Here is an 18,541-nt window from a genome sequence, read left to right as displayed (position 1 = left end):
GGATGCAAACACAGCTGGAATGTGCCTTCACAACAGAAGAGATATACCACGACAGGCTGCAGGCAAAGTAGCAATTAAAATTGCTGTTTTAGGAGTCTTTTTGTCCTAATAGCAATTAAAAATGCTGTAATTTGCTCTTTAGAAATGTACTCTTCAGTAGAGGTGAGTTGGAAAGAGCGATCACTGTGCAACTGCTCAGCTCCCAAGCTTTTTTTGCAGAACTGCTTTATAGATTAAATAAAGAAATGTAATAATTGATGATCTTTACAATGGAACTGAATCAACGCTAAACTAACAGCTGAACAGCTTGTTGTTAAAGAAGTGCATGTTTACAAATATGAATAATTATTTGAAGCATATTGTATGCTTTATACACAGTGACAAAAGTCAGTTTAGTTTGAGTATAGTTTAGTTTTTAGTTTTTTCTATGCTGTTTAATGTGGTTAATCCAGGTGTAGCCTACTGTTGACCCGCAAAACTTAGCCGGTTAAGCTGATTATTATCCAAGGAAGATTGTTAGTTAAGCTTGTTAAGAAGTCCCATGCTGGTATTTTCAGTGGGGTATCATCCTCCTTTAATCAAAAACAAATAAGTTCGACTTCTAGTGGATTGTCTTTTTCACATCTAAAGCTATTATCTTAATAGCATCAAGCTAAGTTCAAACACACACTGTACGTTTAACAGCGAAACGTCTTCCACATTTCCACGACATCTAAGAACAGGTTAAATCTGTGTTCAACTGCATCCCCTTCATCCCATGCAGCCTCCAGCCCTCGGCCTCTGAAGACACAGGATGTGCACCCAGGAACAAAGAGCATGGGTGGGATCGAGGCAGGTGGGGGTTGACTGGGGGAGGAAGCGGAAAGGATAGATGACAGGCCCTCTCTGTTTAGCACGCTAAGCATGACTTCTGTCGGTCTTACACATGCAAGTCTTCATTCTCCAGACTATCTCAGACTATCAGTATCTATTCTGACAAGGAGGAAAAGTGCAGAAAACACTTAAACACCATCCTAACAATAGTGACAGACATGATCCATGATTAAAGAGAATAGCATGTTTTTAGTTCTATAGCAATATGTGGCACTCTGCACTGCCTCACTTTATGTTCTTGACTGTAACCAACAATTAAAATCATACAATATTGTCATCAATTGGGGAAAAATTTTAACCGATTTTTATTCCAGTAAAAAAAAAAAAAAATCTTTTTTTTTATTTTATGATCAAAAAAGTAGTGTAACTGTGCCAAAAATGCTAAAAAGCTTAAAATTGGTAAAATACTGTAACTGTCTGGACGCTTTTCATATAATGGGCAGACAGATAAATAATCTTATTGCATTTTTACATTGTTGTGTTTTTGTCAACCATTTAACCATGTTACAAAAAAATTGTAAGAAAAAAGAGTGTATACAGTTGAAACATTTGGGATCAGATCTTTGTGTTTTTGAAAGAAATCTTTCATGCTCAGCCAGGCTGCATTTATTTGATTAAAACTGAAACTGTAATACATTATTATAATTTTAAATAACTATATATTAGATTATGCATGTGATTTAAAGCTGAATTTTCAGTATCATTACTCCAGTCTGCAATGACATGATTCTTTAGAAATCATTATAATATGCTTATTTGCTGCTCAAGAAACATTTCTTATTACTATCAATGTTGAAAACAGTTGTGCTGCTTAATATTTTTCTGAAAACTGTAATGCATTATTTTCAGGATTCTTTGAAGAATAGAAAGTTAAAAGGCCTGGAAAACTGAATAGCATAGCTGATTGTCCAAATGAACCAGCGGGACGGGCTGGGAAGTGCTAGGCTCCCAAGCTCCATGCAAGCGGCACCAGAGGGAAAAACAATATACCTGCAGAGATGTAGTGAGGAGTGCTGGGGCTCAACCCGAGAAGGGGGAAAAGGGGGGTTTGAGGCTGAGAGTTAGGAAGAGCAGCGTCGCTAACTGCCAGACTGCACCAGTATGATTCAGAGACTGAGGAAACTACTCTTTAATTGAAAATGGACTAGAAATTAACTATTTTGAAAGAAACAAAAGATTCTCCATCCGGCCCTCTTGCGGGGAAGGAGTGGTGCTATCACCACCTCCTGATTCAGTGCAGCTCAGGGCCGCTTCGATGGATGTTTGGAGGGTTTAGCGGTGGCCTGAGGGATGTACCACCCTAACCCCCACCCTTTCTGCGGGGGTGGGGGCTCAACGTTTCGGCCGAGGTGTTGCTTCTGGTGGCCTCAGAGCAGGTGTAGAAGCCACAGGGGAAAACCTTCAGCGACGAGCAGACTAAAGGCTGGCCCTCGGCAGCCTGGTGGCGGTGGTATCACGGCGGGTCGGATGTGCTTGATGGTCTCCGTCTGTTTTTGTTCAGTTCCTGCATCGAACCGGCTCAGTACTACCCTCATGCATTTCTTTAAGTGCTTTGGCCTGATGTACCTACAGGATGACCATCGCACGCAGGGCAGAGGCACTGTAAGCCTTAGCAGCCAAGGGTGATATCAACCGCGAGCACTCAGGGTAAGGTGGAAGGTTTCACTAAAGCCTGTGGTGCCTCGGGAAAGCATGGCCGTCATCTCTGAAACTAATCACTGTGGCCCTGTGCTGTACCGAAAAAAAAAGCAGGCTGGGTGGCAGCAGAGGGGACTCCACCCTTCACAAGGAAAGAGTCGCAATCGCACTGTCGTCATGGTCATATTCTCGAAATAAGGACATGAACCATCCATGAAGGCCATGCTCAGCATACTTACGGCCCAAAAGTGTGACAGCGATTGTGGACGTCAGCGAGGCCAGGAAAACGACCGCATCCAGAAACACACAAATGGAAAGGCATCTTGAAAAAGACTATCGCTGACCCATGATTGCTCTTTTAGAGAAATCTGCTTTTTCACACGAAGCATCCAGGGGGGAATTGCTCAACTTAATTGTGCGTGTAGATGGCGAAACATCGCTGTATGCATCGTAAGTTCTTCCAGCAAAAGTGTTTTGATTGCTCTGAAGCAAAAATCTGAATGAATAGATGCAGGCACCATCTTATATACGTGTATGTCCGGGGAAGTGGCTAGACATGCAAGTTCCACTCACCAATTTCATTGACTTTTTGTCAACTCAGAGGTGATTGAGGCTACCAAGTAAGACCCCAAATGTCAGTATCGACATAATGTTGAAACTGACTGACAGAAAAGGGAACAGAGGGCTTAAATACATGGAAAGTGGTAATAAAACTGAACAGAAACTGGTGTGAGGGACTAATTAACAAACAAGGAAACTAACTAGAAACTCAGGCAGGCAAAACAGGAACAGAACTGTGAAAATCAAATGAATAAACACGTTACAACTTGCTGAATAAAAGGGATAATTTCTTCTTCTTTTTTTAAAGAATAATAAATTCTATTAAATCTGACTGACCCCCCTGTTTGCCTTTGTTTTTGTGTTTTTACAAGAGTATATGTTTAATTTAATGAATTTTATTTTTGAATGTTTACTGCTATAAAAAAAAAACAATATCACACAAATCAGGATTTTAAAATATAATTAAGAAATGTCCCACATTTTGGTAACAAGGTTGCAATAATATCTAACCTAAAATAAAATTAACTAATAATATATATGTTTATTCTGACCTCCTAAGAAATATGATTAACATTTTCGAAAGGTTAAGCTCCTCACTGTCCACTGCACTGCAAAATCTATATATATATACTTTTTAAATAGTTTCAGACCCTAATTTGTGCCCTATTCATGGAGAATACCATTGTAGGTCAGAGTAAAGCAAAGCTGCCACAGCTGAGTGAGTGATTAGCAGGTCAAGGCGATCACTGAATAACCTCTGCTGTACTAATCAGATGTTGAAGAAGAGAAAGCCATTCTCTTGCAGTCCATGAATAAAGAGAACAACAGGACAAAACACAGGGGAAGACAACCAGTTTATTGGCAGCTGCTTGAGACTATCTTGCTGTGGCAATAGATTTTGCTCATGGTTATGTCAGAGGCTTTCAGCCTGAATCAATAAATGAAGTCAGTGCTCTTAACAAACAGTGGTCGTGCCCTTTCAGATGGTGGGCTGAGAGCAAAGCCTCTCCCCTCACCACCTCCACTCATTCACTGGCAAACAACTGCCGCCCTTTACATTAAGCCAATAGAGGTGCTTATGATAATCATCAAATAAAATGGTAGTGGTATTTATTGTGATTAAAGCATCTAAGATCTACAGTTTAAAGTGAAAATAAACTGCCCCACTCTTGTTTAAATGGACTGAAACGATATACGATACACTATAAAAACATTGGCTGCAGTTGCCAGAATTTTACAGTACAAATAGAAAGACAGTTTTTCAAAGATTACAGGATGTGATTTTTAATTGACAAAATTCCATCAAAACACATATTCTAAAATAAGGTGGTACTCTGCTTAATATTCATTAATTGTAAACTAATAGTAATTCATATTTTTTGACATTTTTTTGTATTTGTATAGTGAATACAATTTTTGTTATTTTATGTGTACTGCCTTGTTAAATATTATGGACATTTTAACCATGTGTTAACATTAACATTTTAATGCAAATACTTTTTGTTTAAAAACAGGGTTTTGCTTTTTTGCCAATTACATGTTTTCTCTTATTATCAAAGTAATTTATACTTTATAAAATATATTTAAACAGTAATTTATAGTAGGCTACATTTACGTGTATTGTTTTGCTGAGTATTTTGCCAATTTTAACCATATGGTAACATACAATACAAACATACAGCTGATGTATTAACAAGCAGTAGTATTTTTTTATTTTTCAGATCAAAATATTTATACGTTTTACAGCGTACCTTAACATTTTGCAAAAATATTACTTTTTGTTTATGACCAACACAACAAAACATCTGAATTCAAGGAGCTTGAGCAAAACAGAAAGTCTGTATGCACTGTATGTCTGTCAGCTTAGGGAACCGCACAGAGACCACAAACTTGATGTTACCTGGCATGACAAATCGAATTGCTTCCTCATGTCATGCAGGTCAAAGGTCAATTGAATATATCCAGCGATTTGACACATTTAACAATAAAATTGTGCCAATCATTCTGATGTGTCCTGTCTGAACACTGTTCACAACCAGTAAGACATTCCCTGCTGATTCTGCTCTGATGAAATACTGTCACATTGTTTATGTGCAACTTTATGACTGATCGAGCTGTTATTTTAGTATGACTGATGTACTGTAAATTTTAAATTAGAAATTGTTTTTAATATATATATATACTTTGTTGTGTGTTTTTGTCATGTTTATGATTTTTTTTAAATAAGGTTTTGGTTTAGTTTTAGTTTTAGTTATTTTAGTACTTCAACTTTCAACCAAAATGATAAATGTCGCTTTTTGCAACACGCTGAAATAAAATGTTGTTGTTTTTTTTAGTTAATGTTTATTTTATTTCAAGTAATGAAAGTGTTTTTATGGGATTTAGTTTTAATTTCAGTTAACAATAATAACCCTGAACTGAGGCTTCAAGCATGCTCTCTAAAACTGGTTTAATATGCAACATTGAAAAATCTGATTATTTTCTTTGTGAATTGGTTTGTTTGTATGGCACATGATCATGAAGTGGATGAAAATGTTGACCTGCTGACCTCTACTCGGTTATAGAAATTAGGTTCCCTAGGGCCCCGGTGTCTGAGGGGCCCAACAAGATGATCAATAATAAACGCAGATCATTAGTCCCGATAGGAAGATCATTTAATAACACTGGGGTTTATTTTCATTATCACACAGAAGGACCAACAAACCCGCTTGCTCTGGTCATATATTTAAAATGACATTGTCCATTTAAAGATCTCTCAAAACTCTATTTGTTGGTATCTTGTAGTGTAGCTAATTGTATGGCAGAGCTGCTTGACTACAGTTTCACTTAAAATTACTGGTAGCTTTATAAACTCGTTTCAAAGTAGCTTCTTCAACACTGGAAGCACAAAACTGATCCTAGACTACTGTAAATGAGATCAGATCTGCAATAATCTCCTTTATTGTGCGTAGTTTAAAATGATTTTTGGCATAATTTTACTTTCCACTCTCCAAAAACACTGGACACATACACGTAACACTGTGACTAAGCCATGTGCAAAGCAACAAAACATCCAGCCACAAGTAATTTATCTATGCTGAAACTGAAAATGACAGTAAACACCAATCAGAATGCCAATCATACTTTATTTTTAATATACCAGCAGTGATGTTGTAGTCACAGATGTGCACATACTGTGATTTTACCAAGTACCTAAACACACACATACACCCCCCCCCACACACACACACACACACACACACACACCCATACACACACACAGCTGCACAAACCCAAACACATTTTGAATTTGTTTGTATTGTGTAAAGTGCTACAGAAATAAAGGGGACTTGACTTGTATGCATATGCAGTATATGTTTTGATTTTACATGATTTAGGTAGGTATGAATTAGGTAGCCTGTATTTAGTAATAGAAGAGGGTAAAAAAATGTCTTTCTTTACGAAAACATGGAGTTTTGATTTCTGAGTGGTCAAAGTATGTATGTATAAGTGTTTTCACACATATTTGTTGGGTGTACACAGTAGGTATTTGGGAAATGATTGTAGCATTTACACAATATTGCCAAATGTTTTAGGACGTCTGCCTTCACATGCACAATGCACATGAACTTTAATGACATCTCATTCCTGATCCGTAGGGTTTAATATGGAGTTGGCCCACCCTTTGCATCTATAAACAGCCTCAACACTTCTGGGAAGGCTTTCCTCAAGGTTTAGGAGTGTGTTTATGGGAATTTTTTACCATTCTTCTAGAAGCGCATTTGTCAAGTCAAGTCACCTTTATTTATATAGCGCTTTTTACAATACAGATTGTATCAAAGCAGCTTCACAGTGATAACATGAAAATAATACAAAAAACTATTTCATCATCGTCCACCTTTAAGGCAGATCTATAATATTGTTGAATATTAAATGTCCCCAACTAAGCAAGCCAGAAGGCAAGGCAACAGCGGCATGGAACCAAAACTCCATCAGGTGACAGAATGGAGAAAAAAACCTTGGGAGAACCCAGGCTCAGTCGGGGGCCAGTTCTCCTCTGGCCAATGAGTGAACAGTGTATGATTATGATTCAGGAGCATTACAGGTCAGAAGTTCAGAATGATTCAGAGTATTTGTCCAGTTCCGGTTGGTTGAAGTCGGAGTGGAGAGGAGGCGCTGGTCCTTCATCAGATCTGGATACGGCCTGGTTCCGGTGGACAGCGGTAAACCTCGGGATAGACAGAGAGACTAATATTTGTGAGCTCAGGCACTGATGTTGGAAGAGTCTGGATCGCAGTCTCTGCTCTAATTCATGCCAAGGTTTTTCTATCAGGTTGAGGTCAGGACTGTGCAGGCCAGTCAAGTTCTTCCACACCAAACTCGCTCATCTTTGTCTTTATGGACCTTGCTTTGTGCACTGGTGCGCAGTCATGTTGGAACAGGAAGGGTCCCCAAACTGTTCCCACAAAGTTGGGAGCATGAAATTGTCCAAATTGTCTTGTATGCTGAAGCATTAAGAGTTCCTTTCACTGGACCTAAGTGGCCGAGCCCAACCCCTGAAAAACAACCTCACACCATAATCCCCCCTCCACCAAACTTTACACTTGGCACAATGTAGTCAGGCAAGTAATGTTCTCCTGGCAATCCCCAAACCCAGACTCGTCCATCGGGTTGCCAGACAGAGAAGCGTGATTCGTCACTCCAGAGAACACGTCTTCACTGCTCTACACCATTGCATCCGACAATTTGCATTGTACTGGGTCTGGGTGATGTAAGGCTTGGATGCAGATGCTCGACCATGGAAACCTATTAAGCTCTACGCACTGTTCTTGAGCTAAGCTGAATGCCACATGAAGTTTGGAGGTCTGTAGCTATTGACTCTGCAGAAAGTTGGCGACTTATACTGTGCGCCTCAGCATGCGCTGACCCCGCTCTGTGATTTTACGTGGCCTACCACTTCATGACTGAGTTGCTGTTCCCAATTGTTTCCACTTTGTTATAATACCACTAACCGTTGACTGTGGAATATTTAGTAGTGAGGACATTTCACGAATGGACTTATTCCACAGGTGGCAACCTACCACGCTAGAATTCACTGAGCTCCTGAGAGCGACCCATTCTTCCACAAATGTTTGTAGAAGAGTCTGCATGCCTATGTGCTGGATTATATACAACTGTGGCCATGGAAGGGATTAGAAGACCTGAATTCAATGATTTGGAGGGGTGTCCCAATACTTTTGGCAACATAGTGTAAATGGCAGTGTTTTATTAATGAAATGCAGGAGCTGTTAGTTAAGTTTTATACATTATTTGTATTATTACTATACATTATAAATACATATCTGGCAATATAATATTATCTTTTAGCTGTTTATTACATTATTATATAATGTATTATATTTTCAGTGTGCTTCTATGATTTATTGTCTTGTTTTATCATTATCTCCACATAATAATAGTTGTCTAATAATAGTATAATAATAATAATATAATGTGGAAAACGTACTGCAGCTGTTTCAGTGTGCTTTTATTATGGGGAATGGAATGCTTAGCATGTTTACTGCATTCAGCAGCCTTTTGCCAAATTATGAGTTAATTTTATATTTAAAAAGAAGAGATAAATCAATAATCAATTAAGTATAAGTGTTACCCATCCCATGCACGTTGAAAAAAAGTTTAGTTTTAAAGTCTCTATCAGGTGCAGAATAACAGCAGCTTTTCTTGTGTAATTGCAGTTTTCTTACAAAAATACATTAAATACAACAAAACCGTTATAGGATTAAAGACATGTGCCTTCTATTATTGGATTCCATATCAATTTAATGGATTTGCCGCTTAACGGATCACGCACAAGAGACAACTCATTCTGAATCTAGACATTCGAACTGTGATTCAAGTGCTCATATGCATCATGGGAGATTCAGATTGGCAGGAGGATTCAAAAGCTACTGAAGAGCTCTGTGATACTCAAACAGTCCCAACACAAAGACATTTAAAGCATAAAAAACATTCAAAGTGAACAATGAATCAGAAAGAATACTAATTTATTTTAAATGTGGGAAGCACAAGTAGGACGCCAGTGCTGAAATCACTGCACATGAGATCCATAAAATAAATATTCTAGAACTGAAGGCTTTTGAAATAAAAAGCACTTCAAGTAACAATAAACCATTAAGGGCTATAAAAATGTTAAACTTGCTTACTGCACCGGAAACTCAGAAATCAACCTCTGAATTTAACGAGCGCATCAGTGCTGATAGCCTGATACAATCCTGAATTAGATTAAGTGCAACAACAAAAAAAGAGAGATTTTTTATCTCACAAAAAAGCACTTAAGCAGGAGTTGCAGATAATGCAAAACTTTATCACACAAAACATTAACTGCCAGAGAGTCCTGAGGCATAGTTTCTGGATTGAATGGGGTGTCGATTCAGAAGTAACATGGCTGATAATGCAAGTCCATAGATTTTCAGGGGGTTATATGTTCCTACAACTTTCAAAGAGCAGAAGCAGAATTGATTCTTTCACAACCATGTTTTATTTCATGCAGTGTCTGACTCTAATGGTCAAAGAAAATGACATGTCCGTTTTAATCTAGGAACTCTAAACAGGTTATCTGGTTACTCCAATATTGGCAGCTAGCCAGTAACAGATCATTAGGATCTTTCTTATCTTTAGGTTGCCTTTCAAGGTTAACTCAAACTTATCATATACTATTTGAAAGAATATGTGAAAAATAACAAGCATTAATCCTAATTTGGGGTTCACAAATATTCATGTTCATTTTACAATAACTAATTTATTGATTTATACAACTTGAAATGCAAAAAAAAAAAATTTGTAGCAGTTATGTTCAGTTTGGTTTTTATTATGACTCCACCCTCACACAAATCACAGCGCACTCCCTCTCCTGCTTACTGATCACACACACCTGCACGTCATCAGTCCTGCAATCACCTCCAGCACTTAAGCCCCACTCTCACTCTCAGTCATTGTCCGGAATCGTTTGCATCAAGACGCTAAACGCTGTGCTTACCTCTAGGACTCCAAAGCTATTTACCTGTTTCATTGTGATCTCTCCAAGCCTTCCTCGTTTTTCCTCATCTCCAGTGTGTCCTCCCGAGTCTGCTCCATTCCGATCGACCTGGAGAGCGTCGCACCCCGATCCAGCACACAGCCAGACCCAGAGCCCAGATTACCACTCTCGACCGCGGAGAACTCGTGCGTGCCCCCCGCAGACGGAGAGCTACCACCCGCGACGACGCGCCAGCCAGAGCCCGAGATGCTGAGGACAGAGCTGACCCTCGCCCCGGAGGAGGAGCTTCAACAGGAGTCTGACTAGGGGTGTGAGCCCACGACATCTGCAGGTGAGGGAACCCAATCAACGGAACACGAGGACTGGCTGATTGACTTCTCAGAAGAAACACCGTTTCCCACCCTATCCCACCCGTCATCTGCATCTTCGACGTTTTATCTCCACTCCAGTGACTGTATCTACTCTACCATCTTAACACCCAGCTCAGCCAGTCCTCCAGCCCCGCCGCTGCTGGATGTACGCAGTCCTACACCGTCTCCGGGGAGTCCCCCTGACGTCGAGCCACATGTCAGCCCACCATCCGCAGCTCCTGTGCATGAGGATCCCACAGCTCCGCCTCCAGCCTCGGTCCTCTGCACTCCATCTCGGCCTGTCGACCTGCCGGCTCCGTCTTGGCTCCTCCCACCCGCGGCTTCACAGGAGACCCTCGAACTGACGGCTAAATCGGGTTCCCTCATCCTGCCAGCTCCCCCTTGGTCAGTCGTCACTCTACCTCCGCCACGGACTTACGGTCACCCCTTCGGCTACAGCGGGCTTCTCCTTCCCCTTGGCGTCACCTCTGTCTTCCCTCACCACAATTCCGCCTCTGCTCTCGGGTACGCCGGCTCCACCTCCAGCGTTCGTCGCCGCTATGTCGCCTAGGTCTCCGAGTCCAGCGACGTCGCTTGCGCCCTCCAGCTCTCCGTCTGCGCCGATAGATCCACCCGCCGAATCTCCGTCGGTTGTTCCCCAGCTACCCTCAGCCCCTTCTCCACCTGGTCTCCTCCCTCCCTCCGTCGTGGGCTGTCGGTACTGGACTGCTCTGGGTCTGCGCCACCAGGCTCCTTCCATCTGTGCCGCCAGGTATTCGTCGTCATCCCTTCACCATCCTGTCACTTCAGCCTCTCTCCTTCACTTCTCCATCACCTCGTCCACTTCCAGAACCCCCTCGGGTCCTCCCTCCGTTGTCCTGTTACGGCGCGAGGACGCGCCTTGCCGGAGGGGGGAGTAATGTCACATTATGTTCCGTTCATGGACTTTCTGTTGTCATTCATCACTTGTGTTTCCCTGTCTGTGTTTCCCGCCACCAATCTGTAACCATGGACTCTGATCACCTTCCTCACAGCTGACTGTCATTTGTAATCATCATCACTGTGTATTTAAGTTCCTGTCTGCATTCAGTTCATGGTCTCACCCGTTCGCCTGTTCCTGAGTTTACTTTATTATAGAAAGTGTTATCTCTACCCTCATCTCCGTCATCCTTCCTACGAACCGTGACAATTTTAAGGCATGAAGAATTTATTTTCACAAGAAAACACTTTTAAATATGTCATTTTGGTGATCAAAGATGAGTTTTAGGGGGATACAATTATTGACTACAGGAGGACTTTAAGTGAAAATTCTACCATCATATTCTGGTTAATTTAGCTTTTTTTGTGATGTAATTAAGTTGTAAAAAGCCAAACAATTATTATATTGACTATATTAAGTAGCTAACATTTTGGCTTATGTCTAAAAAATATATAATGATTATGTATGTGTGGTCTTTATAATAATTATTTATTTAGAAAAAACGTTTTACTTTTTATGAATGTTTTTGTCTGTGGGAAAATAAATATTTTTGGTTAATATGAAAGCTTTGCAAACAGACTTTTACAATATGGACTTCGACAGTATTGCCACAACAAAGTAACTGTGTTAATTCTAATGCCTGATCTATGATCAGCAATTTCTGATATGTAATAATTCATGTACATCCTAGTGAAAAATAAATATACCAAAATGATATGTTTATGCTACATACAAACACATTTACATATTTATGTACTAATATAAATACTTTACAATTGTAATTTTGTACATGTAATAATAGCTATTTAATAATTTAATATGCAAATATGTTAGCCAATCACAGCAGTGGGCGTTTACACTGAAGTCTCACATCAGAGACGCCCCTTCAAAGAGGGCTAAAATCAGGGTAAGAAAAATGCCTTTTTTTTGTGTGTAAAAAAATCATACTAACGATATAACTGTACCCCTGGAAACATTATAAAACAATGCAGTTCATGACTAGCCTGGTTCTACCAGACTCTTGTACATTTCATTTGTACAGAGAGTCTGGCCTCTCTCCATTGACAAGCGTTAATTTCCTTGAAGGCAGGTACTCAGTTGAAGTTTAAAGGGGTCATGACATGGTTTTTTTTTTTTTATTATTATGTTCCCTTAGGTGCAATTATAGTATTACTATAGTTTTTTTTACAAAAAACTTTTAAAATGTAGTGATTTATGACCTTTTCCCACCCTGTTTCTCATCCTCTGATTCAAACAGTCTGTTTTGGGGGTGTTTCCCCTTTAAGAGTTCAGTGTTAACGCCCACTGTTATGATTGGCTAACGTCAGTGCCTATGCATCAATTATTAATGCCCCCAGCCAGAACATTTGCGGATTCAGCGTATTTAAAAAGTACTTTAAAGTTTTAAATACATTACTTACAGTTTGCGTCGTCGTTGTTGAGCCCAGAATAGTCGGCATGGACTTATCTTTGAGCAACAGTTTTCTGGCAAAGCCAGCATCATTTTGGGATTTGTTCTCAAAACAGTCATCCTTCAAATGTATAGAACAAACGCTTAAATTAACACTGCCGTGACTGGGACGTCCGCAAAAAATAAAGTGCATCCATTTTCCCCTGACGACTGGATCTTTCGCAGCGTATTCAAAGATGTTGTTTGTCCACAGCCAGGAACAGCACATCTGCGTGGCATCGTAATTTCCCTGTACACAGACCCACTCGCTGTCCGTCGACTGAACACTTGTGAGGCGCGCAATGCGCGGGCGCGACAATGATACGAAATGAGCGTAGTTGTCTTGCGCTTCAAGCGTAGTTGTCTTGTGACGGAGGTGGTCATATGCAAACGCTGGTACGTCACTTCGTACCGTGACGTCACTTCTTACCATGGATCCAGAACGAGCTGTATTTAGAGCTTGATTAAATAAATTATTCGTTTATAATGGGGAGGACCGGACGTCTTAAGCTATGAAACTTGCAGGACGTTTTAATGACACAAAGACCTCTTATATACCAAAAGATCAAGGCAAATTTGGTTTCTCATGTCATGACCCCTTTAAAACTATTGGATCTGCCCAGAGCTACTCTGGATCTGCCATAACCAATCACTAATGTTTGGTCGTCACGTATGACGCGCACAACTCAACGTCATCGTTCTCAGCCACTCCCTCTGTTCGCTGATTGGACCAGTAAAAAATTTACTGGAGAAAACCCAAGAATATACCACAATCCCAGACCTACTGAATTAAAAAATTAAAATTGAACGGAAGTATGTAGAAGGGCGGAGCCAGGCTAGTTCATGACCCCCTTAAATAAAAATGTACGGTCTGAACCAAACCTTTTTTTTTTTAAGTTGGTCCGAAGTATTTTTCATTGTATCAATAACCTAGATGAACAAATATTGTAAAAGCACTGTTTGTTTTTAGTTCATGATACAAATGCATTAACTAATCCTACTCCTACTACTACTACTACAAATCCAACTAACTGAACCTAGTTGTAAAGGGTTTCCTGAATGTCTTATTGGTAATGTTGTGAGAAGGGTGGTATAAATAGGTATAATAACAGAGAAAAGTAATTTTTGATCAGTATATTTAAGGTAATAACAACATCTACAAGTCACATAATCATGTATGAAGCAATAGATGATAGCCAATGATGCACTTCTTTTTACTTCTTGATCTCACTGGCTTTTGGAGGTATGCAATTTCCAGGAGCCAGAGTGTACATGTATTTATCGGACTCCCAGGAAACTCATGTGGTGGCAATTTTATGATATTCATTGATCTTTAGTAAAATATAGATGATTCAAAGAATGTCACATGTGTGTCTCTCACTTGTAGTGAGAGAAGATTATGTTTATGTACCTGGGGAGGCAGAAGGGAGAGGCACTCCAGAGAACAGACGAACAAGGACCTCTGACCTAGAATGTCAGAAGGCCATTTGGTGCAGGGGGCTTAGTGGGCCAACTAGTGACGAATCTAAACTAGTGTTATGGCTCCCTTGTCTATGGAAAACTACTGGATGGAAAACTACTGGGAGGAAGGCTCTGGCTTGAAACTAAGATAAAAGCTAGTTGAGTCTGTCCGAGGGTGTGTCACTCTTCTGCACAGGGTAACAACTGTGTATTAGACTGCTCCTATTCTTGCAAGAATAAATACTTCTATTTTATAATTTGACTCTGAGTGTCTCTTACGCAGTGATGTTTGTTTGATGAATTTTTGCCACAACACTCATATCTACAAATTCTTAAGTTGTTACAATGAGCACTTGTAACAACTAGAAAGAGCTAATCACTGCGAGGTTAATGCAACTGAATTTAATAAATGTGTTTAAAACAATTATTAACAAGCAAACAAGACATTTTTGAGCACGTTATATTCCACTTTTCTCTTACGTTTATATTTTTATGTATCATATTTCTTCTAGGAATACGCCAATCTGACACTCAGTATCTTATTGGTCCAATCAGGTATCAATCAAACAGGACTGCTCCAAATTCGATACTGCAAAACCAATTACAAATTGCTATGAAATTGCATTGGGCACGTCATTCTCCAGATTCAACATTCAAACAGAATGTCACATTCGGGTAGGGTAAAACTCGGTAAAACTCTCTTCAAGATGTTCTAACATTCCCCCTTTGTACGCATAAACTGAACATAAAGGCCTGTGCTTTTGTTTAAAAAGACTGTATTTTGTTGGATATTTTTGGTGACTCTGAATGATGTGGTACAAGCAATTGGGTGTCTGTCAGACGAGTGCATGGGAGTAGCAGACTGAATGAAACATTCATTATGAAAGGAGATTAAAAGCGAATTATTATATGTCCAGAAAAGGTGATTTTGTGCCACTCTGCATTGGAGCCTATCATACTGTTTTTTGCAATAAGAGATTAAGGTTTAGACTACGTTTTTGTTCTGTCATATCATTAAAAATTCTGCGTCATACATTGCAACAAAAAAAACTGTTTATTGTTTGTATTTATTAATGTAGTATGACCTATTACAAATGCAATGTTATGTCACAAATATAAAAAATAAACCATAAGGGTTTCAAATAAAATTAGTAAATCATATCAGAATTTTTAGAAACTATTGATTTATGTGGGTGATTATTGACCAATATAAACTGTAATGTGGTCTGTCTGTTTTTTTATTTTATTTATTTTTATTAATCGACAACACTGATGGAACCACTGAAAGTTTAAAAATATGTCCTATTTTAATAAGGGGTACTGCCTAAGAGTTTGGTTGTAACTAGCTCAATTATAAAGCCAGATTCCAAAAAGTAGTTTTCGCAGCGATGCCATATAAGAACTATTTTGGGTTCCCCAAAGAACCTAACAGTACACAGTAGGGGTGTTACCGTACATGTTTTCTTTCCAAACCGTCAGATGTCACAGTTCGGTGCATACAGTTAGATAACGAAAACAGTCAGTCACAGGCGATCCACACTCCAATCCAGAAGGGGACACGAGTGGTAATGCAACACTGTTTGCTAACCACCACAACAAGAAGAGACGTGCACCAACTTAAAACAAGAGTTCAGATGGCACGCAAGAGCTTGCTAGTAGCCTATACACTAGTAGGCTACTAGTAAACTAGTAGTTTGATTCATTTAAAAAAATGTAAACACGCTCCACTAACTTCAAGAAAAATGAAACTGGGATTGCAGATAGAGGCATCCTGTGTTTTTTCCTTATTTTACAAAAGCACAATGTTTTGTTTTTATTGTGAGTGTTGAGAGTACACAAATAAAAATAGCCTGTACCAACTAGCCTATCTCGGGGGGGACTAAATGCCGCTAGGTGGAACAAACTGTAATTTGCACTACTGTCTGTTCAAAATAATTGAAAAGAAATCTAACATTGGGGATTTGTTGCTTTTTCCTGTTGTACAGAACTCATACCGTGACCCCAAAACCGAGGTACGTACCGAACCATGACTTTCGTGTACTGTTACACCCCTAATAGTAACTTCTTAAAAGAACCATTTTCCTCACCGTGAAGAACATTTCAATAATAAGAAGAAACTTTTTACACCTTAAAGAGCCTTTTGTGCAATAGAAAGGTTCCATGGATGTAAAACGTTCTTCAAAGAACCACAGATGCCAATAAAGAAAAATGTTAAGCATGATTTAGAGATGATGTTGATGAGTAAACTGTTGAGTTATATCATAAAGCTTTGGGCTTTGAACACTGACCTGCACACAATCCTGCTGAGAGTTTAGAAACAGTGGGTATGTCCAGGTCAAATGTGTCCTTGTGTGAAATGTCAAATATCAATGGAAATGGCACTATGCCAAAACAGTTTGATACCTCCACCAACCTCTAAAACCTTCCTAGAGAACTGAAGCAAACGAATTACAGAAACAAATGGGTTACATTTATATAGTGGTTTCTGAAGGGTTGCAGTTTTGTTCCTGCTTGGGTCACAGAGAGGACGGAGTGGATAAAAATGCAACTGACCATTTGGCTAATTGTCCATTTAGCATATAGCGAATAGGCTGTGCTGTGCAAGTGCTCAAAAGGGCAGGTCCAAATCCAGCCCGTGTCCCAATCACATTCTCTCCCTCCACTTACCTGTCCAGTTTCACTGTTTTCATTTGAAGTAATACAACATTTTTTTTTTTTTACTGTAAAATGCTAGTAAAAAAACCTGCTAATTGGTTAACAGTAAGTTCGCTTACTATATGCGGGTAAAACTGTAATAGAACAAGCCTTTCACATTTCATGCAATTCTTCAGTAAAATACTGTTAAATGTACCATTTTGCACATAAGAACAAATAATCTTATATTTTACAGTGAAAAGCTTATGACATATTAAGAGTTTGCTGGTTTTTCATTTTAATAATTGTTTCTTCTTAGTTTTTTTTGTTATCAGTTATGCACATGGGAGCTGTATTCTACATCTTATGTTGTTAAATGAATGTTCATGGCATTATTTCAGTGTCATATGATGGTGGTGTTTTGTTTTGCACCTACATGCATTGCAAACCTACAGTAGCTAACGTTAACTGACTGCGTTGAGCCACTGCGATGTTAAATGGCCAATTACATCTTAGAACACATAGAATAAAAAAGAATAAAAAAACTGAGCAATTGTACAGTACAATGTCCTCCTGTAGCAGCTAATCCATCTGAAACACACGGCTTACCTTGTGCCTTTATCGCCCATCGCGAGGATCTGCGTGCGACACGTTCCCCCGAAACTCTTCTGCTAGTGGGAAAAAGATGAGAGGGGTTGTCGAGAAAAGAGAGGGGGGCACAGCCGATGGAAAACAGGAGGATGGAGAGAAAGACTGAAGGAAAGATAATTTACTACGCTGCGTTACAGAACCGCTGTCACTTAAGCTGCTCTCCTTGCGGTTTGAGAGCTTTCCAGATGAATCCAATTACAGGAGCATCTTCCACTGCCGCTTGCCAACAGACAAACCCCGCGTTTCCCAATAAAACAAGCGAAAGTCGGCGATTCTTCGCTGCCTTCCTGTGCTGCTCTGGTTCAAGAGTCCTTCAGGTGGGAATTTACAAAAAAATAAATGCTGTTTGGTAAATCCTAAAGCTATAGAAGCGTCCGTTTGATATCCACACTGCCTCCGTCTACCAGAGCTCTCACCCTCCCTTCCGCTGTGCTTCTCTCTCTCCTTCACTCACTGACATACACTCACTGCTGTCTCTCCTCCTCTCTGGGTGTGTGAGGGTATGTGTGTGTGTGCGGGTGCTGACTGAGGTGAGGTGAGTGGGTGATGATACTCTCCAACGCTGAACAGATTTATTCTCAGCTCGCCATCACTGTGTGAAACAAGCGCGCGCGGTGTCTGTCGCCGAGGCGACGGATGAAGCATTATTTAAATCTTGACATTGACATCATTTGAAGTGGTGTCGCATTTCGGTTCTAAACTCCCTAAGCAATAAATCAATAATGGACAGGAAGGCATATCAATCAGCCATTGAGTGGGTTTAAGATGGTTTTATTAATTGAGAAATCATCCCTGATGTTTTTAGAGTGTTTATCACGTTAAAAAAAAAAAAAAAAAATTGTTATTGGTTTAGAGTAGGCTATCAGTTCAGTAGGCTATAGCTATAAAATAGCCTAAATTCGTAATACAGTAAACTGAAATTATGATTT

General features: G+C 39.6%; 1 protein-coding gene across 2 annotated transcripts in view; it reads right to left on the bottom strand.

The window, feature by feature from the left end:
* Positions 1-18,104, bottom strand: part of arrb1 (arrestin, beta 1) — a 47,359-nt gene extending 29,255 nt beyond the window's left edge. The window contains exon 1 of one of the 2 annotated variants that reach the window (XM_079608864.1): positions 17,571-18,104. In XM_079608864.1, coding sequence (XP_079464990.1) covers positions 17,571-17,590 — 20 coding nt within the window. In that variant the 5' untranslated portion in view covers positions 17,591-18,104. The remainder of the gene's footprint in view (positions 1-17,570) is intronic. The other variant, XM_079608863.1, reaches the window with a different exon arrangement.
* Positions 18,105-18,541: the final 437 nt, after the last annotated feature.

The sequence above is a fragment of the Phoxinus phoxinus genome (genome assembly GCF_949152265.1).
Source record: "Phoxinus phoxinus genome assembly, chromosome: 4".
Classification (NCBI taxonomy): Eukaryota; Metazoa; Chordata; class Actinopteri; order Cypriniformes; family Leuciscidae; genus Phoxinus; species Phoxinus phoxinus.
The sequence above is the reverse complement of the archived record's forward strand: the minus strand, read 5'-3'. Positions and strand labels throughout refer to the sequence as shown.